Raw genomic sequence first — 23,715 nt, 5'->3', positions numbered from 1 at the left:
TATTGTGATGGGTGCTGCCATACATCAGCACAGACTTCAAACCCTACTAGTTTTGATATGAGTGTGATCAAGATATTAAGGCTTTTTAGCTTCTTTTCCACATCTGAAAGATGGGAATAATATTGTGCACACTTTGAGGAATTGCTGTAAGGATTAGAAATGAAGAGATACATTAAAAGATACCCAGCATAGTACTATATCTGAAACAGAGGAACCTAAGAAACTGTTCCTATCATAAAATCCTATGTATTTTATATATTTATATTGTATTTCTCTGATATATGTATGTGCACGCCCTGTGGAGCTGGTAAGAACTTGTGCTTGGTGGGCCTCTGCCTGTTTAACCAAATGGTCCCAGGTTGCATGTCCTGGGTTATAACAAGTATTTGCAGGGACTTTGACTAGTTACCAAAGTCCATGGACTTGATTGCATGGGTTTTGACTGTCCATGTTTACCCAGAGACCTGTTTTTACTTTTAATTCTTAGCCACATTTTGAAAAGGTGAAGTTATTGTATAGTTAACTAACAGGCAAGATTTTCCTATATTTTATTGAGTCACAATTATTTTGAAAGTCCGCAATTCATCCAGTTTGAATGTCAGTGATGAATGCTGTGAGGTGTTGTAATGCCAACTCAATTTAATATATAGGAGTAATGGAGATTGAAGGAAAGATTAGCAATTCAACTTTAAGTATCAGTTTTGGAATTAATATTTTCACACAGCTCGTTTTTAAGTTATGTAAATTGCCATAAACAGTCTCATGGTTATAAATATCCATTAAACATTCATGGCTTCCAGATTTATGGCTGGAAGCCATGAATGGCTCCTCAGCTAGATCTCTTTCCAAGATATCAGCCTCATGTATCCAACTGCTTGTCTCACTTACCTCTGCTTGGACCTCTTAAAACCAAAACTAAACTCTAGTTCCATCTGCTGCCCCCACAAACCCCACTCCCAATCTGCTGCTCCACGGTCTTCCTTTTCTTAGTAAATGGCAGCTCCCTCCATTAATTTGCTTAGGCCAAAAACCTTAAAGTCGTTCCTGACCCCTCTCTCTCACACTCACTCTGTTGTTTCATCAGTAAATCCCATTGGCTCTATCTTTGCTGTCGCTGCAGAATCTGACAACTTTCCCTCACTGTGCCAACATTATCCTCTCCCAGCCAGCGTCAGCCTCGGTACAATGATAACTTCTTAGTGGCCTTCTTAACTCTTCTTTTGTCCTCTTTCAGTTCTTTTAAGGACAGAAACCTAAGTGATCCTTGAAAATGAAAAGTAGGTCATACTGCATGTTGTTCAGAGGTGGTTTCCTGTCTCATTGAAGTAAAAACCCTGTTTGTCTCTGTGGGAGTCCTCCCAGCCCTTACAGAGCAGGCTCCCTGACTTATTCACCTGCTTGTCTCCACTTGGGTCATTCTGCTCCAGTCACAGTGACCTCTCCCTGCTTCTCAAACATGGTGATCACACTCTGATCTTAGAGACTTTGTACTTAAAAAGCGAAACAGTGTTTCCCTAGATGTTCACATCCTTGAATTCTCCACTTTCTTTGGACTCTGTTTTTCATAGGCATCTTCTCAGTGAGGTCTTCTGTCACCGTCCTGTAAAGAGTATCATCCCCTCCTCATTGTCGGCTTCCTCTTTCTCCCCCCTATAGTACTTTTTACCTATGTTGAGAGTGTCTATTCTCTGTTCCTTTACTATAGTAAAGTATATATATATATACAATATAGAAACTGTTTTGTTCTCTATGATATTTCCACTGCTGAAATTAGCAGGAACATGGAAAAGTTAATGAATTTTGACTTTAGCATGAGGCATAATGTTATTATTGCCATGGTGCAACTCTCTGCCACGTTATTTTTTTGGTATGTATTGAAGTAAGAGAGCAAATCCGAAGAGTAAGATGCATCTAAGTTCTCTCTAGTACAGACACTTTGCTGACAGGTGTATCCTTATAGTAGCTTGGAAGTGATTTATCCAGCAGTTGAATAGGGTGCCTTTTACTTTGTTATAATGAGATGAAAGCTTTTCTGAGAACCTTCTTTGAACCAAACCCAGATCCTAGAAGAGAAGGACTTGTAACGATTGCAGTTCTTTATTTTTACTTTATTTCTGTTTTGTCACAAAGATGTATTTTCTTTGTAGGAATGTTTTTAATTATATCTGAATCTCTTTAATATATACTACTACTCTTCAGGTTTCTGTTTGTTTCTTTGTTGGCTTTGATGAGTAGTCTTCTTCAAGGAATTTGTCCATTTCATCTATTATTATAACTTTATTGGTATGAAGTGTCTATAATATCCTCTTATTATCTTTGAATTTCTGTGGGGATTTTAGTGATATCTCCTTTTAATTCTTTGCTTTTGTGTTTTGTATTTTCACTCATTTTTCTTGCTTGTTCTTGCTAGGGCTTTCCTAATTTTGTTCATTTTTTCACAGAACCAGCTTTTGGCTTTACCAATTTTTATTGTATGCTTACTTTTGCACTACTATCTGTTATTACTATCTTCTTTGGGTGTAATTTGCTGTTAATTTCCTAACCTTTTATATTGGAAATTTAGGACATTGATTTTCAGTTTTTCTATTAACTTATAAATTGTTCACTAATGACTGTTTTGGTGAACTCCAAAGCTGTTGTTCACTTCAGAATATTTTCTGATCTTCATTGTTGTTTGACTTAAGGAATTATTTAGAAGTGTGGTAAACATTTGGAGACTTTCTAGTTATTTTTTCATTATTGAGTTTTATGTGAATTCACAGTGGTCACAGAAGATATACTGAATTATTTCATTCCTTATACATTTCTTTAGATTTACTTTATGGCCCAGAATATGATCTATGCTAATGAATGTGCCCTGTATACTTGAGAATATTGTATATTCTCCATTGGTGAGATGTGATGTTTTTAATTTGTTAATTGTATCAATTTGGTTAATTGGATTGGTTCAGATCTTCTGTATTCTTACTGATTCTTGTCCGTTTTGTTAGAGTGATGTGTTTAAATGCATATGCGCTTTTATTTAAACCAACAATTATTGTGAATTGGCTATATCTCTCTTTAGTTCTGTCAATTTTTGCTTTATACATTTGAAGCTATGCTATGAAATGAATTAAGTTTATGAGTTTATGGCTTCTAATTAAATTGATCATTTTGTCAAAGTGAGATGCACCTCTTTCTCAGTGCTTTTGCCTTAACATCTATTTTGTCTGTTGTTAGTGTTGTCACATTGACTTTCTTTTGGTTTGTATTTATTTACGTGGTACATCTTTTCTCATCCTTTTTCCCCTAATCTTTCTGCATCTTTTAAAAATGGTTTCTTTTAAATAGTATATAGCTGCATTTTACTTTATTTTTTAATCTAGTCTGACAAGTTTTGTCTTTCAGTTGGAGTATGTATCATTGTATTTAATTGGTCACAGTAATATTTTTGCATTATTTAATTCCTCTTTTTTTTACTGTTTTGAGTTATTTTACTTCCATGTATGTTATAAATTCCCTAAGACATTGCTAGTGTATTTTAAAAGTCAATACTGTTGTGTCTAGCCACATATTTTCTTTTTCTGGAGCTGTTGATTCTTGTGGACACTTTATATGCGTCTGTCTATAATCATTTTCTCTGCTCAATAACAGTTCTTGCAGTATTTCTTGTCTGCTGATGAAGAATTCTTATAGCTTTTGTTTGCTTGAGAATGTATTTTGCTTTCATTCTGGAAGAATATTTTCAATAGGAATAGGATTCAGTTTCATTTTTTTACCTGTACTTTTAAGATATCATTCTGTTATCTTCTTTCTTCTATAGTCTTTGTTGACAAGTCAGTGATATTTCTTACTGTTATTTCCTTAGAGCCATTGTTCTTAACTGGGAATGATTTTGCTTTCTTTTTACCTCTTTCTCCAGGAAACATTTGGTAATGTCTGGACATGTTTTGGTTGTCCTAGTCTGAGGTTAGGGGTGTTATGCTATTGACATTTCTATAAGGCACGGAACAGTCTCTATAGCAAAAAATTATTTGACTCAGTGTTGATAATGCCAAGGTTGAGGAACTGTGCCTTAGAGGTAGTATATCTTATTTTTCTCTGGTTGTTTAAAAGATTTTCTCTGTATTTTTTTCAGTAGTTTGGTTATGTTTGCCTAGATTTCATTTTCTTTGTTTATCCTTTTGGGATGGATTTTAATTCCCTCTTAGAGTATACGTTATTTTATTCATTTGCCTATTTTTTCTTTTTTCTTTAACATATTGGTCAGAGTTCTTTTGAAATTCTTCTAATGCTACTCAGATCACTTCTGGATCTGCTTCTAATGATTATTTTGTCTCTTAGTTAGTGGCTAATGCCTTCTTTGCATGCCTAGTAATTTTAAAATGTGTGTTGAATATTATGAATGAAATGTTATAGAGGCTGTGAATTGTCTTCCTTTGAAAGATGTTGAATTTTGTTCTGACAGGTTAAATTACTAGCTCTTCACTTATTCCGTCAAGCCCTGGTTTAATTTCTGTTGGATTTGCTCTGTTTCACTTTTGTTTCTATTTCTAGAGGAGGATCCTTCTTAAGGTGTAGCCTTTGTGGGGTTTCAACTGAATGTCTAGAATCTTTACCAGAGTCCCTCGACTTTGGCTGGGTTCAGATTCCAACAGTTTCCCTGTACTGACCTTGAGAATCTTAGCCTCGTGACATCTGCTTCCTGTCAGGTCTTCTGTGACTTCGTCTTATGCTTCTGCAGCCCCGGAGATGATCAATAATTAAGGAACGTTTCTCAGCAGATTTTTAGGGTATTTTGTGGCTGCTCCCTGCTCAGCACCCTGTGCTTCCAGTCCTAGCAACTTTTGTCCAGAGCTCTAATCTCTATTCCCTCTACCCAGAGAGATCCGTGGTCCCTGTTTTGACTTTAATACCCAACTCCCAGAGCATGCTTCCATGGGAAATTCTTGTGGAAATGTTGGATCACCTTAAGTTTCTCTTCTGTCTCAGGGAGAGTAGCCTTGTGTTGATTATAGATCATGCTTATAAATGGTTTTGTATGTTTTGTTGAAATTTTAAAGTTACTTGTGATTGGAGAGTAAGTCTCATACAAGCTATTCTCCATGGCCAGAAACTCAGGTCCCTTTGTTATCTTTTATAGACAGATTAACTGCTTTTAAAGTCAGATTTATTGCTTTGTATTTTATTCAAGAAGAAACACTGGTTGCCATTATGCAGTAAGTTCTGTATTTCACAGAAACAAATGTTAATTGAGAAAACAGCTTATGTCAGTTAAGTTGTGTATATGTAAGCTGACATCTTTATTATCTGTTGTGTTTTCTGTGCTTCAAGGAATCGTCTGTTGCAGTTTGCCTTAGAGTCACCACCCATCTCTGCTGCTTCCTCCTCTTCAAAGAACCTGGCCACCAAAACAGACACTGCTGTAGCCTTCAGACATTCATTAAAACAAGGAAGCAAGTTAATGGAGAATTTCTTGATCAGAGAAAGTGGTGGTTCTGCCTCAGAGTTGTTGATAAAAGAGAATGAAAGCAAATTAAGCCCTCAGAAAAAGCCGAGCTCTCCTGCGAAGACCAGAGGGACTCCTTCTGCAGAAAAGTCAGCTCCAGGTTCCTCAGAGGACAGTGTTCCTGAGACACCCTCTACATCAGCCTTGAAACAGGCTACTAAAGGTAGGAAATTATCTTCACATGTTTTATTTTCTTAGTGGAAACCTTGCTATCCCACATGATATAATGAATAAGCAGGACTTTTGCGGGGAAAGGATGGGAAAGGGCAGACCTCGTAACAGCCTTGCACATGGATGGAGGCAGTGCTTCCAGATACGTTCTCTTTCTCCTCATAGAATAGGAATTCAGGCTGATGGCAGGAAAAAGTAAGCATTTTTAGTTAGTTTATGCTTCACATATGGCTTTGTGTTTTTCAGCTTTTCTCCCCCCCGCATCCTTCATGTCAGCTCCAGTTTAATATTGAAGAGCTCTTTTTATCTTATTATATCATCACTTGAATATTTCCAAGCTGTTTTGACTGGAATTTATATAGCCTTGGACAGTTTGACTGCTGCCCTGCCTGTCCATCCTTGTTTCTCATCTCTTCCTCTCAAAAATCCTTCTGCTCTAGCCAAGCTGATCTCCCCTTTATCCCTGAAAATGCTCAGGGATTAAAAACCTATAGCTTGTCACCTGTTTTTATAAACACAGCCTCACTGGAACACAGCCATGCCCATTTGTTTACCTGTTGTCTACAGCTGCTTTCATGCGAATGACTTAGTTTGTTGACTGGGCCAGAGACCATCTGGCCCCCAAAAGCCTGAATCTTTGCTACCTGAGCCTTGACTGAAAATGTCTGCCAACCCCATTCCGCCTTTCCAGACTCTGTGTAGGTCTAACCATTCTTCAGTTATGTTATATAGTATTGGTCTCTCACATCACGAAAGTGTGGTGGCACTTGTTTTCTGGACAGTTTACTTAGCTTTTTGATGACTAGGTCAACTTGTTTAACCTCTTGTTTCCATATCTTATTGCCAGTGAAGTTCAGAACACCTTTAGGCAGAAACTCTTGTCTTAGACATCTTTGGTATGCCCATACCACACACAGTGCAGGGCTGTTGCTGCTGCTGCTGCTGCTAAGTCACTTCAGTCGTGTCCGACTCTGTGTGACCCCATAGACGGCAGGGCTGTTAGTGGTTACCAAACTCAGGTTGAAATTAATTTGTTAGTACTTGAGTGTTTACGTTTCATATAGATACGTGACTTTTTCACTTGTATTTCCTAGCATATTTTATCTTTGGTCAGTTTTTGATCAGTTGACAGTTGTTATTATAGTGTTTTTAAGTGGATAACATTTTTCCCTGAGTAGAACCTGAAATCTTGCAGTGAACCCATAGCATGTAAAGTAGATAAAATTTGCTTTGCTCCATTAAAGTGGAGATGGAGGGCCTCAACTCCCCCATATCCCTGCCTGTTATCCATGGTGGCCTCTAGGCCCTGAGGCACCTCCAAAGGTCCCTGGAGCTCTATCAGTTTCAGAATGATTGTGTTTCTGCTTTTTAATGCTACACTTATATAGGCATACCTTGAAGAAATTGTGGGTTTGGTTCTGCAATAGGACCGATACCACAATAAAGTGAGTCATATGAACTTTCTTGTTTCCCGGTGTGTATAAATGTTATGTTTATGCTGTACTGTAGTCTGTTATGTATGCAGTAGCATTATTTCTAAAAAAAAGTACACACCTTAATTTAAAAACACTTTATTGCTTAAAAATGCTGACAGTCTTACTCTTCACCAGAGAAGGCAAGAGTAGGAGAAAGACAGTCTCTTCAGCAAGTGGTGTTGGGATAGCTGGACAGCCACATGTAAATCAGTGACATTAGAACACACCCTCACACTGTATACAAGAGTAATTTCAAAATGTTTTGAAGACTTAAATATGAAACACGACACCATAAAACTCCTAGAAGAAAACGTAGGTAAAATGTACTAGTCTTCTTAAGTCAATCTCCCAAGGCAGAAATAAAAGCAAAGATAAGCAGATGGGACCTAATCAAATTTATAAGCTTTTGCACAGCAAAGGAAATCATAAACAAAGCAAATAGACAACCTGCAGACTAGGGGAAAATATTTCCAGGTGACGCAACCAATAAGAGCTTAATTTCCAACATATACAAACTGCTCATAAAACTCAATAATAAAAAACAAACAAGTGGATCAATAAATAGGCAGAAGAGCTAAATAGAAATTTCCCTGAAGAAGACACACAGATGGCCAGTAGGCACATGAAAAGATGTTCAAAATGGCTGATTACTCAGTTCAGTTCAGTCACTCAGTCGTGTCTGACTCTTTGGGACCCAATGGACTGCAGCTTGCCAGGCTTCCCTGTCCATCACCAACTCCTGGAGCTTGCTCAAATTCATGTCCAATGAGTCGGTGATGCCATCCAACCATCTCATCCTCTGTCATCCCCTTTTCCTGCCTTCAATCCTTCCCAGCATCAGGGTCTTTTCAAATGAGTCAGTTCTTTGCATCAGGTGGCCAAAGTATTGGAGTTTCAGCTTCAGCATCCATCCTTCCATTGAATATTCAAGGCTGATTTCCTTTAGGATGGACTGGTTGGATCTCCTTGCAGTCCAAGGGACTTTCATGAGCCTTCTTCAACACCACAGTTCAAAAGCATCAATTCTTTGGCACTCAGCTTTCTTTATAATCCAACTCTCACATCCATACACGACTACTGGAAAAACCATAGGTTTGACTCTACAGACCTTTGTTGACAAAGTAATGTCTCTGCTTTTGAATATGCTACCTAGGTTGGTCATAACTTTTCTTCCAAGGAGCAAGCGTCTTTTAATTTCATGGCTGCAGTTACCATCTGCAGTGATTTTGGAGCCCCCCAAAATAAAGTCAGCCACTGTTCCCACTGTTTCCCCATCTGTTTGCCATGGAGTGGTGGGACCAGATGCCATGATCTTAGTTTTCTTAATGTTGAGCTTTAAGGCAGCTTTTTCACTCTTCTCTTTAAGTTTCATCAAGAGGTTCTTTAGCTCTTCTTCGCTTTCTGCTGTAAGTATGGTGTCATCTGCATATCTGAGGTTATTGATATTTCTCCCAGCAGTCTTGATTCCTGCTTGTGCTTCATCCAGTCCTGCATTTCTCATGATGTACTCTGGATACAAGTTAAATAAGCAGGGTGACAATATACAGCCTTGATGTACTCTTTTCCCAATTTTGAACCAGTCTGTTGTTTCATGTCCAGTTCTAACTGTTGCTTCTTGACCTGCATACAGATTTCTCAGGAGGCAGGTCAGGGGGTCTGGTAGTCCCATCTCTTTAAGAATTTTCCACAGTTTGTTGTGATCCACACAGTCAAGGCTTTGGCATAGTCAATAAGGCAGAAGTAGATGTTTTTCTGGTCTGTCTTGATTTTTTTGATGATCCAACAGATGTTGGCAGTTTGACCTCTGGTTCCTCTGCCTTTTCTAAATCCAGCTCGAACATCTGGAAATTGATGGCTCATGTACTGTTGAAGCCTTGCTTGGAGAATTTTGAGCATTACTTTGCTAGTGTGTGAGATGAGTGCAATTGTGGGGTAATTTGAGCATTCATTGGCATTGCCTTTCTTTGGGATTGGAATGAAAACTGACCTTTTCCAGTCCTGTGGCCACTGCTGAGTTTTTCAAATTTGCTGGCATATTGAGTGCAGCACTTTAACACCATCATCTTTTAGGACTTAGGGTTCTAGGCTGATTATTAGAGAAATACAAATCAAAATTAGGATGAGGTACTACCTCACACCGATCAGAATGGCCATTGTTAAAAAGTCTACAAGTAACAAATGCTGGAAAGCGTGTGTGAAAAGGGAACCCTTCTACACTGTTGGTGGGAAGTAAATTGATGCAACTGCTATGGAAAACAGTATGGAGTTTCCGTAAATAAAAAATAAAGAGTTGTCATATGATTCAGGAATCCTACTCCTGGACATGTATCTAGGGAAAACTCTTACTCAAGAATGTACATGCACCCCTATGTTCATATCAGCACTGTTGATAATAGCCATGAACATGGAAGACATGGAAGCAACTTAAATGTCCATTGACAGATAAATGGATAAGGAAGGTATAATACATGTATGCAATGGAATATTACACAGCCATAAAAAAGAATGAAATAACGTCATTTGCAGCAACATAGTTGGACCTAGAGATTATCATACTAAGTAAAGTACATCAGAAAGAGACAAATGCCCTATAATATCATTTATGTGTGAAATCTAAAATACACACAAGTGAACTTATTTCTGAGACTCACAGATGTAGCAAACAAACATGGTTACCAAAGGGTGAAGGGAGTACGGTAGGGATAAATTAGGAGTTTGGGATTAGTAGATACAAACTCGGAGAAGGCAATGGCACTCCACTCCAGTACTCTTGCCTGGAAAATCCAATGGACAGAGGAGCCTGGTAGGTTGCAGTCCATGGGGTTGCTAAGGGTCAGACACGACTGAGCGACTTCCCTTTCACTTTTCACTTTCATGCATTGGAGAAGGAAATGGCAACCCACTCCAGTGTTCTTGCCTGGAGAATCCCAGGGACGGGGGAGCCTGGTGGGCTACCGTCTGTGGGTTCGCACAGAGTCAGACATGACTGAAGCGACTTAGCAGTAGCAGCAGATACAAACTATTCAATATAAAAAAGATAAACAATGAAGTCCTACTATGTAGCACAGAGAACTATATTCAATATCCTGTAACAAACCATAATGGAAAGTAACATTAAAAGGCATATGTGTGTATGTATATCTATATATACACACACACAACTGAATCACTGTGCTATATACCAGAAACTGACAACACTGTAAATCAACTGTTCTTCAATTAAAAAAAGAAATGTTGACCACCATCTGGCAATACAGGGTTGCCACAAATCTTCAATTTGTTAAAAATTTTAAAAATGCAGTATCTGCAAGGTGCAATAAAGTGAAGTACAATAAAATGAGGTATGCCTTTCATTACAAATGAGGGCTAAATGAACACATTTGTAGTCATTAATAATTTGAACAGTAGTTGGTCCAACCAGTTCATGTTTCTGTCAGCTCTATATACCCTTCCCCAACTCTGCTCCTCTGGCAAACATTTTTATCTTACTCAGGTTGTTATGACTGCTTCAGTGCTGTACATGAATGGCTCCTAAGACTTAGTATGAACTCAAGATTAGTTTTATAGCTTGGTCATGCATTGGTAGAAAAGATTTAACTAAAGCATTTTCTAATAAAAGTAATTCCAGACTTCTTTGAAATCTCTTCTTCTAGGCTAGGATTCTAATTACATGATTTTCCACAATGTAGCCCTTGTAAGGGCTGTTCCACTTAAGCAGCCTGTTCCCGCCTGCTGCCCTGAGGTGTCCTTGTTTTTCTCTTCTGCTTTTCTAAGTGCATGTTAAGGTTGGGTTTCATTTTTTAATGTTAGTTGTTGAAAGATAGCTGGTTGTATTATTTTTACTCTTTCTACAAATAATAAAATCTTTTTCTATTTTTGAAAAATACAGTGGATTGTCCTGTTTGTGGGGTTAAAATTCCAGAAAATCATATTAATAAGCACTTGGACAGCTGTTTATCACGTGAAGAGAAGAAAGAAAGCCTCAGAAGGTAAGAAAGTGGAGCATGATTGTTGAGCCACGTTAGTCACTTTAGCTTGTGCTTTTAAAAATATTAGCTGACTGTCCATTCTCTCTCCTTGTTCTTTCCACAACTCCCACCTTGCCAAATATAGTTAACTTTACTATATGCTAATAAATTTGACTTAATAAGAAATTTGATTTAGAATTCAGTTCTTTTTAGGCTTATTTTCTTCTTTTAGAATTTTAGAACTACCATAAAGCCCTTGGCCTGAGAAAGCAAGGCTAGACTCTGAATATAGAACACATCAAATCTTTTCTTGGTTCTTAAGAATCTTAGAAGTTTAAATTAGTAAAATCTAGCTTTTTCAAAAATTCTGAATAATTACTATATACACATGATATACTGTGTACTGCTGCTGCTGCTGCTAAGTCGCTTCATTTGTGTCTGACTCTATGTGACCCCATAGACGGCAGCCCACCAGGCTCCCCTGTCCCTGAGATTCTCCAGGCAAGAACACTGAAGTGGGTTGCCATTTCCTTCTCCAATGCATGAAAGTGAAAAGTGAAAGTGAAGTTGCTCAGTCATGTCCGACTCTTAGCGACCCCATGGACTGCAGCCTACCAGGCTCCTCCGTCCGTGGATTTTTCAGGCAAGAGTACTGGAGTGGGGTGCCATTGTCTTCTCACATGACATGAAATAGTATAGAAGGTTTCTTTTTTTAGAAAATACAGAATCATTTATTCTTTCAACAAATAATTATTAAGCACATAACCATGTACCAGGCTCTGTTAAGCATTGGTGAATGAAAATCAGATACTCTTCCCTTAATACCCATTTTTTCCTGGAAGGATGTAATCAGTAGGCTTGCATTTTGAAGGCAATGATTTTCCCTGGTGATTGCTTATGTGTAAGTTTGCAGTTGTATAGTTTGTCTGTGGGGCAGATTCAAAAGGGAATGTGTGAAATACAGTTTGTGTGTGTGTGTGTATGTGTGTGTGTGTGTATGTGTGTGTGTGTATGTGTGTGTGTGTGTGCATCTCGATGTGTATGTCCCCTGCCAACTACCCGGGTGAGATAATTTAAGTTGTCAACCCAGTATTTTTACCTAAGCTCACGCTACTTTGCCTCCCCTATATATCAAAATCACGATAGGTTATTAAACTTGATCATTATTGTTACACGTGTAAGTTAATCAAATTTTAATCAAAGTTACCTTGCAAGGTGTTATAGAATCTGTGATAATGAAGATAATAAGGCAGCTGAAGCCACAAATTAGATGAGTCTGATGCTGAAGGGAAGACGTGAGATGAGATGGCAGTTTGGGGAAGGAATAAGGAGCAAGATCAGGGAAGATTTTATTTTTTAGAATGGAAATTATAGAAGCCTTTAAAGTCCTGCTTTATACTATCTCCAGGGAGAGGGCAGATGATACAAGGAGCAAGAGAGCAAAAGTCCAGTAATGAAGTGTATTTGACATGCAGAAAGAGCCTTTCTTCTGAAACAGGATGGAAAGAGGAGAGAATAGGTGATAATTCAGAGATCTGGGGAGGAGAGGGAGGAAATGGGAGAAATTAATGGCATGTGGGAATGAGCAGAATGATTGGGTCTCATGTCTGGTTTGTTTGGAAGAACTTGGAAGAGTATTTTCCAGAAACCATGCTGATAAGGTAGGACTGTTTTGTTGGGTTTTGTGTGTGTGTGTGATTAAAGGTAAAATAGTGTCACTTGGATTTTATGAGTAAATCGACAGTGAATGCAGGTTCCGAGGGACAAACTCTTGCTGTTACAATTTACAAAAGCTGACGTATAAAGCACAGCAGTGCTTTATTGATTTACAGTGAGGGGCACCAATTGACAGTTCTTACTGTAGTGTTTTTAAGCATGATAGTTAACCTTTTTCCTCTGAGTAGAACCCTTTTTTCAAGTGAAAATGCACAGTGAACCGTAACATATAGAACAGATAAAATTGGCCCTGTCCATTAAAGTGGAGATGAAGGATTGTGCTGTCCCCATCCCCCATCTCTCCCTGCATCCCTGTCTGATAGCCACTGTGGTCCTCAGCTCTTTGTGACAGATGTCTGTGAGGTCTTATAAGCACAGTACTCACCCCTAGTGGGTAAGTTTGTTGATGAGAATAGATTTTTAGGCTGCCTAGTTGAGATTTGGGATAAAGAAACTGGATCATTACAAGGATTATTTCCCATAAGCAGTGAGAATCTAATGGTCTAATGAAGAATCTTTCATTCTAATTCATTTGATTAATCTTTTAATTTCTAAATTCTTTAGAAATTTTTTTTTCCCTAAATAATGAGTTGGGAATATAGAAGCTGGGCATTTTCTCTTTGAAGAGTAAGGAATCAGCACTGATAATTTTGCTTGGACTGCTCTTTTTCTAGATGCATCCATCATATTTCTTCTCACACACTTAGCTCGTTAGTTTAGCTAAAGATATACTCATCCATGTATAATTAAGTTCAGGTTCCAGCTGTGGTTCTGAAGAGCTCTGTGGAATTACTGTAATCCTGCCAGTTACTCTAGCACAACTTAGGAGCACCGTTTTCTGTCTCTCTCTCTTAAAGGAAGGTTCACTGTACAAGTTAGTGTGTTGAAGTCTTTGAGAATTCCTATATCAAACATAATTGTTGGATTTTGTTTAATCCAGTAATTCCTAAATTTATTTAACCCTAAAACCTTTTTGTTCTCATAACTCATTTTGCGAAGTTTGCATTTGTGAAGATACACTTAGGGAGACATTGAACCACCTTTCTCCTTAGTGACATCCTGATCTTGGACTCTGGTCATGTAAAAGAGTATATGATACTAAAAAAAATTTCTCCACAGTTATCCCAACAGGCCATTTCTTAATGTGGATGATAGCCCTTAACCCATCCTTGGTAGATTCATATCAGAGGTGATCAAAGAATACTTTTCCTTTTTGCTGTCCTCAGATTTTGAGAACCCTTAAATGAATTACTGTTTCACCAAATCATAGAAGCAAGATCAGTGTCATTTTCATGTTTTAGGAAACATTTATCAGACTTCATATTAACTTTTTTTTAACTTTTTAGTTTATATTAGAAGATAGTTGATTAACAGTGTTGTGATAGTTTCTGGTGGATAGCAAAGTGATTCAGTTATACATATACATGTATCTGTTCTTTCTCAAATTCTTTTCCCATTTAGGTTGTTACATAACAACTGAGCAGAGTTCCCTGTGCTACACAGTAGGTCCTTGTTGGTTATCCATTTTAAATATAGCAGTGTGTACATCATACTTTAAAATTCTTGACAGAAATTGTTGATTTCTGCTAGTGCTTTTCAATGTAAATGCCAGTGAACAAATAGTTTTCCATTAGAATTTCACAGTCATAAGCTTAATCATGTATCCTTAATAAAATACATGTTTTAGGTACAGACTTAATGAATTGTCCTTTACAATATTCTTGTATAAATTCCTTCAAAATGTGTTTTAGGACTTGCTACCTCGTGTGATTTTTTTTTATTCAGCTATAATATGGTAAAGAATATGCCTGCAGTGCAGGAGACCTAGGTTCGATCTCTGGGTTGGGAACATCTCCTGGAGAAGGGCATGGCACGCAACTCCAGTATTTTTGCCTGCCAGAGGAGCCTGGTGGCCTATAGTCCATGGGGTCCCAAAGAGTTGGACACGTCTGTGCGACTTATACTATTACTATAATCAGTGAGTCCAGTAGGCAGGCTGTCATTATAAGAACACTCTTCAGAAAAATGTAATCTCTTGAGGGTTTTAAGGGTTTTCTGCAATTAAACAGTTATTTCTGACTTTTAGTCTTTATTGATGGCGCATAAAAGAACTAATCTTGCCAGGAAATGGTGGTATTGGTTAATGGAGAAATGTTTGATTGTCTTCAGTCTGTATTCAGCTGTTTTCTCTCGTATGGTCATGGACCATTTGTATTAGATTTCCATGTGGCACCTTGTTAATAGAGATTTTAGATCTCCATTTAAGAGCTGAGCTGAGTCAGAATTGGTAGTTGCTGTGGCAAAATGATTGAAAATTGATTTTTAATAAACTCTCCAGATGGTTCTGAGATGCTTTAAAGTTTGAGCAGCATGGCCTTGTGCCCACTAGGTATATGCAAGTCCTTTGTAAAATCTTGTTTTTGTATTTTTTTGGATAAGCATATTATTGTCCAGTTTCTTTTAATTGTTACCTGAAATTTTGATATTTCATTTAAAAATGATTGCAATTGTAGTGTCTACATTGAATACATTTTTATTAAGCACCTAATTGCCGTAGCATTGAGCCAAGTGATGTACTCAGCTAGGTTATAATCAGATCGATTAAAATTCATCAAGGAGTTCCTGTCTATAACATTTTCTCAAGTCATTAATATTCTTAGGTAGCTTGACTTCTGCATATTCCATTGAAAGAAGTAATGTTTATTAATTGGTTTTTTGGAGGGTGTAGAAGAAAGTCATTTGATTGGGCTTTGTTATGTTTATAATTACAGCTCAGTGCTTATCATTGTGTTCATCATGAAGATACAATGAAGAGCCAAGTGGCAATTTAAAAAAATATATATTTACTGATTTTTCATTTGGCTGTGCTGGATCTTAGTTGCAGCATGCAGGATCTAGTTCCCTGACCAGGAATCAAACCTGGGCCCCTGGCATTGGGAGAGCAGAGTCTTGGCCACTGGACTGCCAGGGAAGTCCCCAGGTGGTGATTTTGCTTATACACTTATTCTTTTCTTTTTTTATTTTTTAATTGAAGGAAAAAATTGCTTTACAGTGTTGTATTGGTTTCTGCCATATAACTTGAATCAGCCATAATTATACATTTATCCCCTCCATTTTGAGCCTCCTTCCCATGCCCCCATCCCTGCTCTGGGTTGTCACAGAGCATCAGGCTGGGCTCCCTGTATTACATTTGCTAATACACTTTTTATAATGCCTATGCATTTGTTAATATAACTAATTGAAGTTGGAAAAAAGCCACTGCTGTGTTTCTTGCCATTAAAGTTGTCTTCTTTTGAGGATGATCCCACAAGAATACTATGCACTCATCAACTCTCTGAATTCTTTTCTTTCATCGGCATAATAAGTTTAGTAAAACTCTCCCAACAGGTCTTCTTTTATTTCATCTAGTGCTTTTGTGAAATGATTGATTGCCTTGGGCCTAAGAGGGCAGTTTTGCCTAAGCATCAGATTTTTTTCTAAGAAAGCTGTGTATGATAATATTCTAAAATCTATAGCTTGACCCTTGATAGCATTTGTACTCTTAATTACCTGAGATAGCTAGCTTTTTATGGAAGATTTTCCCTGGAAACCATGGGCAGATTTTAGGAAAAACATGTTTTAAAGAGGTGAAGAGTTGAATGATTTCATATAAGTGTGATGCTACGTTCTCATAGCATTTAGTCCATAGTCTTCTCCATGAGTCCCAGGTCTGCATCTTGAGGCCTGATCTCTCTCTGAGACCTGACTCTCCAAGTATTGGCTGCCACCTAGACGCTTCTGTCTGAATGTCCCACCACCACCTCAGATGCGTCACTGTCAGGCAAATACTGTCAATTTGATTCACAAATTTGATGCTTCTTCTCTTTTCCATTTTTATTCTAATGTTTCTACAATTCTCCCAGTCACCTTGGTATTGAGCAGGTGGTAAATGACTGTTTTACGTAAAAAGCATTTGATAATTCACAGTGACCCTCAGTGATCCCTTTTTTCCTCCTTTTCAGTTCTGTTCACAAAAGGAAGCCGCTGCCTAAAACTGTATATAACTTGCTCTCAGATCGAGATTTAAAGAAAAAGCTAAAACAGCTTGGATTATCTGTTCAAGGAAATAAACAGCAGCTCATTAAAAGGCACCAAGAATTTGTACACATGTACAATGCCCAGTGTGATGCTTTGCATCCTAAATCAGGTAAAGTAATAAAATAATGAATTTTATTTACCCTCTGGATAAAGCAGTTTTGTGTGACTCAGAGGTTATAAACCACAGAGAAAATTTTAACATATTTTTGATAATAGCCAAGACGTTCAAATACACTCCTTTGGAATATATCTAGAGTGTCCTGTGATAAGCCAACCTTTCTCTCAGCTCGTCTCTCTGTCCATCTTCTCTTTTCAGAGGCAACCACCGTTACCAGCTTCTCATGTGTATGAGGGTTGCTTGAGAGAGCATGGCTGTAAGATAGTCCTAGTTTTGCAGCTTTATGACTGGGTGACTGTGGGCAAGTTACTTATATCTGACCTTGGTTTTCTCTCCCATTAAGTAAGGGTTGTAATACTACCTAGGTCATAGTGTTTTTGTGCAGACTAAATGATGAAATGCATATAAAGTCCTAGCATTGTACCTTAGCAGGTAGTTAGCATAGGATAGATGTTACCATTAGATTATTAAGATTGTTATACCCAGAAATAAATGTGGTTATTATTATTTCATCAAAATTTTGTTTAACAGATACACTACTTAATAGTTTGTTCTTTCCACTTCACCTCACACAAATTTTGGAGTTCTTTCAGTTATTAACATATGGATAGAATTGCCTGATTAAAAAAAATTAAAGTGTAATATACAAACAGAAAATTACACAAGTTATCACAAAGTTTAGGGAAGGTGCCTTTGTAACAACTCCTCAGAGCCCTGCCAGAATCCTAGAAGGCCAGCCTACCCCTCCCAATAGTTGCTACCTTTATCCTCACAGATGACCATCTTCCTGACTTCTAAAACCATTTATTCATTTTGCCTATATTTTATCTTAAATATGGAATAATAAGTAGCTTATACATTCTTTTGAGTCTGGCTTAATTTTCTATGACATTATGTTTATAAGATTTGTTCATGTTTTTGTGTACAGTTGTGATTTTTTAAAAATTTTTGTTGCTATAGCATATTCCATTAAATGAATATGACATATTACACAGATATCCATGGTTGACGGACGCTTGGGTTTTTCCATTCTTTGGCTCTTGAAGAATAATGCTGTTATGAGTAATTTTTCACAGGTCTCTTGATAGTCATAGGCACACAGAGTTAGGCATTACGTATACCTACATGTGAAATTGTTTTTGTAGACGTTTAGCTTTCCTGGGTACAGATAAAAACCCAGGTGCCAATGTATGCTCTCATCAGGAAGGTATGAGAATTCCAGTTTTTCCACATCATTATCATCATCAGTGTCGTGAGTTTTCCTTTTTGGCCATTCTAGTGCGTCCATGTCAGTATCTCATTATGGTTTTAATTTTTGCTTCCCTAATGGCTTATAGTGTTCACCATATTTTTATATAATTATTGGTCATCTGGATATTCTTCTGGGTGAAATATCCATTTAAGTTTTATGCCCAGTTTTTCTATGTTGTGGATCTGTTGCTTCTTAATTAATTTATGTTATTACATGAGTTTTTCTGGATACAAATCTTCCTGGGTGTGTATATTTGCTTATCTCCTTTCATCTTTTCACTCTCTTAATGGCTTCATTTGAGAGGTAGAAATTTTAAATTTTGTATCCAATTTGTTGCATTTTTCCATTGGATACTACTTTCTATGTCTTTGCCTACCACATGATCATTTTCTTTCCCTAAAAGCATTATTCTTTTTGCATCTACCTTTCAGCCTACAATTTATCTGAAATTGGTTTAAGCGTATGTTGCATGGTGAGAGGTGAGATTCTTTTTTTGTTTCCATGTGATCAGCTAATTGATGTAGCAGCATTAATTGAAAAAGCATCCTTTACACATTGAATTGTTAGTACCTCTTGATGAAAATCAGCTGTGTTATGTGTGGGTCTGAACATTGTTTTGTTCCATTGGGTCATTTATTTATCCTTGTGCCACTACTGCAATGTCTTAATTATTTAATGAGTGATTTATAGTAGGTCTTGCTGTCTGGTAATGTAGTTCCTCCAGCTTTGTTGTTTATTGAGATTGTCTATTAATAGGTGAATAGTTGTATGCAAATTGTGGTGGAACCATACAATGGAACACTGCTTAGCAATAAAAATGAATCAACTACTGATAAATGCAACAATGTGGATAAATTGCAAAAGCATTGACATACAAAAGACTACATGCTTTATATTTTGAAAACATTTATCTGGCATTTTAGAAAAAACAAAACTTTGGGGGCATAGAAGAGATCAGTATGTCCCAGGGCTTAAGGGTAAGGAGGAGGGAACTTACTGGGCAGAAGAACTTCTGAGGGTAAAGGAAATGTTCTAGATTTTGAAATGATGAATACATGACTACTAATAGGCAACTGGGCTTGTCTCCAGTTTTTGGCTCTTCTGGGTAAAGCTACTATGAACATGGGCTTATAGATTTGTATGTAGCCATATGCTTTTATTTCTCTTGCGTTTTCCTTTTCATTCAGTTAAAATATTTTCTGATTTTTGTTGTGATCTCTTCTTTGACCCATGGATTATTTGGAAGTGTTTTCAGTTTCCAAATATCTGAGTATTTCTCAGATATCTTTTTTTATTCATTTGTAATTTGATTCCATTGAAGCAGTTCTGTATGATTTTGGGCCCTTTACATTTATTGAGACTTGTTTTATAACGCAGCATTAGGTCTTCCTTGGTAAGTGTTCCTTAGGCCCTGGAAAATTTTGCTTTATTTTTCAATGATCTCTAATGTTAATTATGTAAAGTTGCTAAGGTATCATACTCAAGTCTTCTACATCATTACTGGTGCTATGTTTAGTGATTCTGTCACTTACTGAGAACATTATTGAAATCTCAAAGGATATTTATAGGTTTTTTATTTTTCCTTTCAGTATATTCTGTTTTCTTTACATTTTTGAGGTGCCTGTGCAGTTAGTATTGGTGTGTCTTTGATGAATTAATCTATTATAATTAAATAGTTGTTTTAGTCTCTGGTAATATTCCGTGAGTAATAACCTTATTTCACTTTTTTCTTTAAACATAAATTGTGTTTAAACTATGGTTTTTGGTAAGCAGGATATGGTTTGGATCTGCTTTTTAAATTTAATTTGGCAAGATATGCCATTAAATTGTAGAGTTTAGAACTTTTTCATTTCATTTAATTTGTTTGGTGGGGTTTAAGTCTACCAACTTGCTCTTTTCTATTTGTCTTGTCCATTCTTTGTTTTTTTTTGCTTTATTTTCTTGCTTTCTTCTAGATTATTTTTTAATTCTATATTTTATCTTCACTATTGGTTTATTAGCTGTATCTCTGTTCTTTTAGTGATTATTCTAGAGTTTACCATTTGCATCTTCAACTTATCATAGTCCACATTCAAATAACATACTCTGTGTGTGACATAAGGACCTCATTCCTTCCGTCTTTGGTTTTAGGTGTCTGAGGTCCTCTACTAGTGTTCAGCAGGTGCTCTGTGCAAATTTTTCCACTTGTAGTTGTATTCTTTTTTTTTTTTTTTTTTTTTTCACCTTCAGATTTTATTTTATTTGGAAACTATCCAAATTCATTCTTTTAATATTTAAAGACTGTGGTACTGTAGAAGAGACACATAAATATTATAATATACATTTAGAAATTAAATATAATCAAATCAACACGACACTAGGTAAAAATGCCTATGTACACTTCAAATAAGTCTGAGGTCTGGGCTTTCCGGCCCATCAGATTTCCCCCTGGAAACGGGTGAACCTGGCCGGGAGATCATCCACAGGATGCACGGTGGGACTCGTTTTCATTGTAGGAGGTCCATTTAGAAGCTGCCAGTCACAATGCCTGGCCAGCTCCACTGTAAATATTTTGAGAAGAATTTTTGCAAACTCTTTCCCTACACAGCTCCTAAGCCCTCCTCCAAACGGAATGAAGCTGAACCTGGATGCATCCTCTGGGTGAGGCAGCAGAAAGCGGTCAGGATTAAATTCCTCCTTGTTGGTGAAGATATCAGCAACATCATGAGTATCGCAGATACTGTAGATTACATTCCAGCCTTTGGGAATCTGGTATCCGTTTAATTCAAAAGTCTTAAGGGCAACCCGAAACCCTCCTGGAACTGGGGGGTTCAGTCGAAGGGTCTCTTTAATAACACACCCAATGTACTTAAGCTGTTCCAAAATTTCCACATCCAGCTTGTTGTCTTGATTGCCTTTGCAAAGTAAACCCTTATTCTTCAGCTCCTCTCGAACTTTCTGGAGAACATGTGGGTAGAGCCCCAAGTAAGTGATCAGAGATGTAGCTGCGCTGGCCGTGGTTTCATGCCCTCCAAAGAGAAGCTCTGTTGAAGATTGTAGTTGTATTCTTGATGTAGGGGAAGAATGGACCCCAGATCCTCCTGTTCCACCATTTTGACCTTGATCCATTCCGGTTTTATTGTCATAGATTTTTCTTGTTATAAATCTCATTATACTTTACCATTTTTGTTTAGAACTGTCAATTTTCCTTTAAAGAGATTTTAAAAATTGAGAAGGAAAGTCTTTATATGCCTATACTTTCACTGTTTGTGTTATTCTTCATTTCTTTGCTTAGAACCAGATTTCTATCTTATGTCATTTTCTTTTGGCCTGAAAATCTTCATTTAATCTTGTATTGCACACGTTTAGTTGAGACAAGTTCCTTCAGCTTTTATTTGTCTGAAAGTCTTAATTTAGCATTAAAAAAACTTTATTTTGAAATAATTTTGAATTTATGGGAAATTTGAAACATTATCATAAAGAATACATAGATACCCTGCACACAGATTCACCTGTTAGCATTTTGTCCCATTCGCTTTATGTATTAATGTATATGTGTTTGTGTGTGTGCTTCTTTATTTACACATATTTTTTTCTTAAACTGGGAATAGGGCGTATAATCTTGTCTGCTAAATACTTCATTGTGTATTTCCTAGAAAAAGAGATGTTCTGTTTTATTGCTGCAGTACAAGTATCAACTTTCATCTCTATTCTAGTTTCAGCAGTTGACCCAAAAATGGCCTTTATAGATTGTTTCCCCCTCCAGTACATGATCCAGTTTTGAATCACAATATTAAATTTAGTTGTAATATCCTTTCAATCTCTTTCATTCTGGAACAATTCCTAAGCCTTGCTTGGTCTTTTATGACATTGGCATTTTAAAAGAATACAGTCTTTGTTATTGTTGGGTTTTTTCCCAAATAGAATGTTTCTCATTTTGGCTTTGCCGTATGTTTCGTTATAATTACATTCAGGTTGGCATTTGTGGCCAGAATACAATAAGTGATGTTTTGTCCTTCTCAGAACATCTCATCTAGAGGGATTTGACAGCTTTGTGCCCTTCTTTTGTGATGGCAGTTTTGATCACCTTGTCAGTATCTTCATTGTATAGTTTCCTCCTTATTCCTAGTAAGAAATCTGAACAAAGACACTTTCCTCTAAACAGACCATTATCTTTTATAGCAGTTAAGATTCAGTTCAGTTCAGTTCAGTCATTCAGTTGTGTCCGACTTTGTGACCCCTTGCTACATGTAGCACACTAGGCTTCCCTGTCCATCACCAACTCCTGGACCTTGTCCATCGAGTTGGTGATGCCATCCAATCATCTCATCCCCTGTTGTCCCCTTATCCTCTCGCCTTCAGTCTTTCCCAGCATCAGGGTCTTTTCCAATGAGTCAGTTCTTCTCATCAAGTGGCCAAAGTATTGGAGTTAAAAATAAGAAAACTATATTTCCTATTTATCTTCATTTTTACCATTTCTAGCACTTTGTTTCTTCTTACAGAGATGAATTTCTGGTTTTATATTTCTTCTGCTTGAAGAACGACCTTTAACACTTAATGTGGTACTGGTCTGCTAATAATATATTCTCTCAGTTTTTGTTTGTCTCAGTTTTTATTTCTCTTTAACTTCTAAAACATATTTCCATTGACATAGAATCCTGGGTCAGTGGGTTCTTACCTACTCCCAGCATTTCAAATTTTTCATTCCATTTTCTTCTGAGTTGAATAGTTTTTGATGAGAAACATGATGTAATACTTGGCCTTTTTTTGTATAGTAAATCCCTTTTTCTGACTGGCTGCAAGATTTTCTCTGTCTATATTGTTGTGTTTTTGTTGTGTTATTTTTTGTTGTTGTTGTTATTTATTTTGCTTGATACGCTTTGAGCTTGTTGCATTTGTGGTTTGATATCTTCATTATATTTAGCAGATTCTGGCTATTAGATCTTCAAATATTTCTTCTCCCTTTTTTATTATGGGATTGCTATTACATGTTTATTAGACCATTTGATATTGTCCCTCAGTTTTTAGATACTCTACTCCTGTTTTTTTCTGTGTTTCCCTCTCCCCCTTTTTTCTGTTTCAGTTTGGTTAATACCATCAATCTCATTTTCAAGTCCACCGATTCTTTCCTTAGCTGGGTCAAGTTATCTCTGTTAAATTTTTTTTTTATTTCTAACATTTCTATTTTGTTCTTCTTGATGGTGTCATCTCTCTCCTAAAATGACCTATCTGTTAATGCATGTTGTTCATCTTTTCCACTAGATATTTTAGCATATTATCATAGTTATTTTAAATTTCATTGCTGGTAGTTCTAAAATCTGGGTGATATCTGAGTTTGATTTTGTTATTGTTATTTGCTTGCTTGTTCATATATCTTGTAAATTTTGGTTAAAAGCAGACAATATTTGAAATGCTAAATACTGAAGTAAATAGTGTGAATGACTGAAAAATGGACTTGTCTCCTCTTCTGC

General features: G+C 36.9%; 1 protein-coding gene across 1 annotated transcript in view; it reads left to right on the top strand.

Moving 5' to 3' along the window:
• The window catches only part of RAD18 (RAD18 E3 ubiquitin protein ligase), a 113,273-nt gene that overhangs the window by 15,240 nt on the left and 74,318 nt on the right, over positions 1-23,715 (top strand). The window contains exons 5-7 of the mRNA XM_052647438.1: positions 5,314-5,651; positions 11,024-11,123; positions 16,820-17,004. Of these exons, the coding sequence (XP_052503398.1) occupies positions 5,314-5,651; positions 11,024-11,123; positions 16,820-17,004 (623 nt within the window). The remainder of the gene's footprint in view (positions 1-5,313; positions 5,652-11,023; positions 11,124-16,819; positions 17,005-23,715) is intronic.

The sequence above is a fragment of the Budorcas taxicolor genome, chromosome 1, assembly GCF_023091745.1.
Source record: "Budorcas taxicolor isolate Tak-1 chromosome 1, Takin1.1, whole genome shotgun sequence".
NCBI classification, from domain to species: domain Eukaryota; kingdom Metazoa; phylum Chordata; class Mammalia; order Artiodactyla; family Bovidae; genus Budorcas; species Budorcas taxicolor.
This window is presented reverse-complemented; position numbering and strand designations above follow the sequence as displayed.